The sequence below is a fragment of the Asparagus officinalis genome, chromosome 5, assembly GCF_001876935.1.
Source record: "Asparagus officinalis chromosome 5, Aspof.V1, whole genome shotgun sequence".
NCBI lineage: Eukaryota > Viridiplantae > Streptophyta > Magnoliopsida > Asparagales > Asparagaceae > Asparagus > Asparagus officinalis.
In genome coordinates this window covers 102626022-102632021 of record NC_033798.1, presented here as the reverse complement: position 1 = coordinate 102632021, position 6000 = coordinate 102626022, and the positions used below count along the sequence as shown (strand labels likewise).

The following is a 6000-nucleotide window of genomic DNA, read 5'->3' as shown; positions in this document are numbered from 1 at the left end:
CTTTAGTAATTTTGAAAGTGGTTTAACATTTGATAATAGCTCCAGCTAGTACTCATTTACCTGTGTAATTTGGGCCTTCACGACCAAAACATATCATGTATTTATTCTATATATAACGCTTTCGTTACATGACTATCAGCTGTTAAACAAATCTAACAGAAATAATTTCTTTTGCAATTATAGGAGTCATTCCCTACAGGTAAAATTTAGTATTTTTTTTTATTAAAAAAAAAGCCAATTTCAGCACACAGAAATCCTGTAAGAAAAATTAGTGTTACCTTTATATACTCCATCGATTGATTGCAGAAAAGAAATTTCACGACTCAAGTTGCTTCCTCCGAATGGTTGGTGACAGAGAAAATATCACACAAAAACATAATAATAATAATAATAAATTTTCCAATTTACATATCTGAATTCCAATCAGTAACAGTTATTGTCACAGATATATGACAATATCATAATCACCATGTTTGAAGCTGGGAGTAACACCAATATAAAAACACCAATGCAAACAAGTCCAGTAATGTTATTTTTTCTGACCAATTATACAAATAATGGAAAATTAAAAGGCAAAGTTGCCACAAGCAAAGGTGAATTACCTGTGTCTTTGCATTTCATTTGCTCTGGTCAAAAAGTAGTAGTGCATATAGTTCGTCAACCAATAAAATAAGTTTGAAGCACAAGTAAAAGCGCCTCTGAACTCCGACTACAGTTACTCCTTGCATGTATTGTGGTCTCCATTTCATTTTTGTCTCACCTACTTTCACTCAGCTGTACATTGTAAATTTGGTGTTTTCTGTTCTACTTCTCATCTAACGGCAATGTAGCTTCCGCGAATCATTTACAGCGGAAACTTAAATCACCGACTTCGGCTAGGTTTTTCTTAAGAAAGTTTTTTCTTAAGATCTTTTAAAGCGACAACAACTTCAGGGCCTAGATTGTGCTGAAGCAATTTTCCTTGCATGGATGTCGGCCTGCCGGTTTGGAAAAAGAAAAACTATAAAAAATAATAGAGAACTCAATGATGTCGGTGAAAATTTTCAAAATTTTCAAAACATTCTGATGATAAGATAATCGTGTTCGTACAAGCAATCATCTAGTTTGCTCTCTAAGCTATTAGATTCCTGTTTTGTCAGGGAAGAAAGAACAAGTACGTCCCATTAACAAATAGGGTCAATTTACATAAACTGTATTATATTTTCAATTTATCCTTAAACTTACAAAGTTGGTTTTTCTTCGAATCAACCATAGAACCCCACATTGCCACTAAAATTTCCTAGAAATCTCAATTCTTACAAGTTACAACAGAATAACCATGGGTAAAGGGCAATGAGGAATGACAAGGAGGAGATTCTTGATAAAACTTATTTGGATCAAGAAAACGAAAATACAAATAATAAAATTGCACTCATCATTTAAGAATAGGAAAAGATACAAATATGGGCCTTACACCCGGCACCTCACATGTCTAATACCACATGCATTTCAATGCAGATTTCTCACAAATATTATTCTCTCCTTCCTTAAATGAAAAAGATACAATCTTATTTGTAGAAAAACTATGAAGTTAAATAAAATCCTTAATAAAGAAGAGATAACATCAAATAATATCCTAACTAAAAGAAGATAACATCAGATAAGATCCTAATCGAATGAAAGGATAAAATCAAATAAAATCATAAGATCCTAATTGAACTAAATCTGATCAAATCTTCATGACATCTTCTTTCAGACCTAAATTTATCCTGCATCACATCTCCCCCTCTTGAAGAATTCGCCCTTGAATTTAAAATTGCATAGCATTGATGAACTTTCAATCGCTGCATCATCAATGTCGAAGCTACAAAGGCGAATCTTTTCTGCTCTGGTATCAAATGATGAGGAACGACAACAAGGAGATTCTTGATAGAACTTATTTGGATCAAATAAAACAAAAATACAAATAATAAGATTGCACTCATTATTTAAGAAAAGGAAAAGACACAAATATAGGTCTACACCTGGGCACTCACATGCCAGCACCTCACATGCCCAATACCAGATGTAATTCACATGCAGATTTCTCACAAATATTCTTCTCCCCTTCCTCAAATGAAACAGTACAATCTTATTTATAAAAAAACTAAGAAGATAAATAAAATCCTAACTAAAGAAGAGATAACATCAAATAACATCCTAACTAAAAGAAGATAACATCAGATAAGATCCTAACTAAAGGAAAGGATAAAATCAAATAAAATCATAAAATCCTAATTGAAACTAAATCTGATGGACTTTGAATTGCTGCATCGCCAATGCCGAAGCTACAATGGTGAATCTTTTTAGCTCTGATACCAAATAAGATGCAGGGCAGAACACGGGAGGACATGAATGCAAAGAAGGCAAACAATCACACGGATGAAGATTCCTAAAGTAAGCTATGTGCATGCACTAGATGCAAATGCAAACTAATCAGCGAATAACTAAAGATGTAGTGCAATTATAAACTGAAAATGGTGATGAATCATACAATGGATCACAGAAATATCAATACTCAATGTGATTATAAATTCCCTACAACTCTAAAGATATTGTAATATTAACAATAAGAAATCAACGCCCTGTTCAGAATTCACCTGAGGGTGTAAGGAACTAACACACAAATCGTCAAAGTTCGAATAAGAACTGAGTTGAAAGGCCCTATTGCAAACATATTAAACTAATCCACGAAATTGAAGAACCAACCAACCCTCAACTACTTGGATTTGAATTTACCACACACATGTAAGCAAAGAGACAATTAATCCACCAAGCAATCAAACTTAGATCTGAAATTAAACTCTCAATTAAATTTATCCAGCAAGATTAGGGGCTTCCAGAACTCTGTGGGAGATATTAATCACGTGAACAGTAGTCGGAGCAGGACATGAATAGTTGTAGGAGTTGGCGTTGAAGAACGATCGCGTGGACAGTAGTCGGAGCACTAGACTGAACAGTAGTTGGGGTACTGTTCACATGAACAGTGATGGCGAGGTTAGGTCTTAATTGGGGTAGGATTTTGTTTTAGTGGAGAAGTGGATATGAGTTGAGGGTATAATGAGAGGCTGAGATTTAATCAAAGCAATTAAATAAAATAAGTTTCACATCCTCATAGCAATTCACACGCCAACTTAAAATCTCAGAATTATTATATTAAATAGTCTGTCTTTCACTAAAGCATCACATCATTATTTATAACCACAAACAAAATCAAACTAAATACCTAATTCACGCTCAAATCTTAGCAAAAGTAGAAACTAATATAAAACCCTATCAATTATAATCTCTGAGAACATGAAGAATACATCCAGAATCAATCAGTATCCTCTAAATACAATCACTCTCCTAGAATATACACTCCATGGATTCCTATCAACTAGGGGAGCAGCGGTGAAGCTTTATGCCGGACGTACAGGTCTATTTCGAGTTCTAAGGAAGATTAGTTCGAATGCATACGAGTTGGACATCCTACGGACATCAGCCCGGTTTTCAACATCGAGAATTTGACTCCTTATCATGCGCTTGTGGACTACCCGACAACAATCCCAAATCTTACACCTTTAGCTTCTGCAGTACCACAGCAGATTCCAGCTCCACCACCTATACAACCGAGGAGACATTCATCAGAGGAGATCGAGGATATTTTGCAAGATGAGATAATTTCAACAATAGATGGCGGTTTACAGAGATATCTAGTCCATTAGCGTGGGCGACCTGATTCAGACTGCACTTGGCTACGGACTGAGAAGCTCATCTCGAATGCACTGTACGCTTATCATCGTCGTCATTCACTAGAGGCGAATGCTTCGAAGCCGGGGAGAGTTGATGGAAATCTATGGAGATTATATTCCAAGAGAAAGAAACACGCGATTGAATTTGGAGGATATTGATTGATTATGGATATATTCATCATAATCTCAGAGATTTTAATTGATAGGATTTTATATTAGTTTCTATTTTTGCTAAGATTTGAGCGTAATTTAGGAATTTGGTTTGATTTTGTTTATGGTTATAAATAATGGTGTAAGACCTCAGTGAAAGGCAAACTATTTGATATGATAATTCTGAGATTTCAAGCTAGCATATGAATTGCTATGAGCGTGTGAATCCCATTTTATTTAATTGTTCTGATTTTATCTCAACCTCTCATTATACCCTCAACTCATATCCAACCCTTCACTCAAACAAAATCCTAGCAAAATTCAGACCTAGCCTTGCCCACTGTTCATGTAACATGTAAACCCGGCTATTGTTCGGTACAATGCTCCGACTACTGTCTATGCAATCCTTCTTCCATCCTCTTCAACGCTGGCTCTGACTACTAGCCAAGTCCTCCGACTACTATTCACGTGAACAATATCTCCAACAGAGTTCTCGAAGCCCCTAATCTTGATGGGCAGATTTAATTGAGAGTTTAATTTCAGATCTAAGTTTGATAACTTGGTGGATTAATTGTCTCTTTGCTTACAGGTGTATGATAAATCCAAATCGAAGTAGTTGAGGGCTGGTTCGTTCTTCAATTTCATGGATTAGTTCACCAAGTTTGCAATAGAGCCTTACAACTCAATCCTTATTTGATCTTTTGACGATTTGGGTGTTAGTTTAGTTCACCAAGTTTGCAATAGAGCCTTTCAATTCAATCCTTATTTGCATCTTTGACGATTTGGGTGTTAGTTCTAAACAGGGCGTCAATTTCTTACTGTTAATCTTGCAATCTCTTTAGGGTTGTAGGAAATTTATAATTACATTAAGTATTGATATTTCTATAATCATTTACATAATTCATCGCTATTTTCATTTTAAAATTGCACAACACCTTTAGTTATTCGCTGATTAGTTTGTATTTGCAACTAGTGCATGGACATAGCTCACTTTAGGGATCTTCATCCGTATTATTGCTTGCCTTCTTTGCATTCGTATCCTCCTGCGTCTTGTCCTGCATCTCTAAAGTTTGTTATTTTCAAATGGTCTAAAATAAACTATTTGATAGAATGCACATTAATTATAGTGGTCTTAGGATATCGAATAAGTTCGTATTTGCTATCTTAAATAGGTATCGCCGTTAAAGAATTAGGTACTTATAACAAACCAAAAATGGAAAAGTTGCATTTGGGTTATATATGACATTATTACTCGAAATCAATGTCAAAAGTTTCTATAATCATTTTGCTACATTATTTCCCTCACGAAAAAATGATCCATCCTTCTAAATTTCTTCCCAAAATGTGCTTCTATATTCAACAACTTTTTCCCCTAATTTGGGATGCAAAAAGCTAATTCTCCTAAGTTAACAAGAAATAATCTCACTATTCTCTTAAAGTCAATGGTATATTTAATTTGATTGAGCATGACAATCTGTCATGTCCAAGAACATTGGCACTGGCACTGCTATATTGTTTTCGTTGAGGTCATGGGACACTATTAGATCACATACCTTTAAATACTTTTGTTTATTTTTACTTGTATTTACTTCTTAGAACGACTTTACAATCACGATAGGACATAACCATAAGAAGGATAAATTTGCGAAATTGTCATCTTTAGGACATGCTTTTCATTTTAATATACCAAAGGATTCTCTCAAATCTAGCAATGTGAATTGAGGAAGAGAGTTACTAGTGTGGAGCTAGGAAAAATCTTTGCATAGTGTGGAAGCCCCTCCTAGCAAAGAGGAAGAGTGGATGTAGAATTTCAATGCGAACCATTGTAAAATCCTTGTTTCTGTGATTGGTTTACGGTTGCTCTCTAACTTTTGTTCATTTCTGTTGCAATATCTGTGATATTTAATATTTGTTTTAAGTTTTGAAAAAGAATAGCAATCCTATTTAACTCCCTTCTAGGCTTGCATCTTGATCCGAACAAAAGGCTCATGAGTGCTAGTGTGTACAATTTAATAAGAAGGTCCAATAGTATCTCTTATTAATTTAAATACTAAATTCTAATTCTAATATGAATCCTATCTTCTAATTTCAAAAGAAG

General features: G+C 34.6%; 1 protein-coding gene across 6 annotated transcripts in view; it reads right to left on the bottom strand.

The window, feature by feature from the left end:
* LOC109840445 (uncharacterized protein YacP) overlaps nucleotides 362-6000 on the bottom strand; it is a 44278-nt gene continuing 38639 nt past the window's right edge. The window contains exon 10 of one of the 6 annotated variants that reach the window (XM_020409098.1): nucleotides 362-977. In XM_020409098.1, coding sequence (XP_020264687.1) covers nucleotides 887-977 — 91 coding nt within the window. In that variant the 3' untranslated portion in view covers nucleotides 362-886. The other 5 variants (XM_020409100.1, XM_020409097.1, XM_020409101.1 and 2 more) reach the window with 5 other exon arrangements.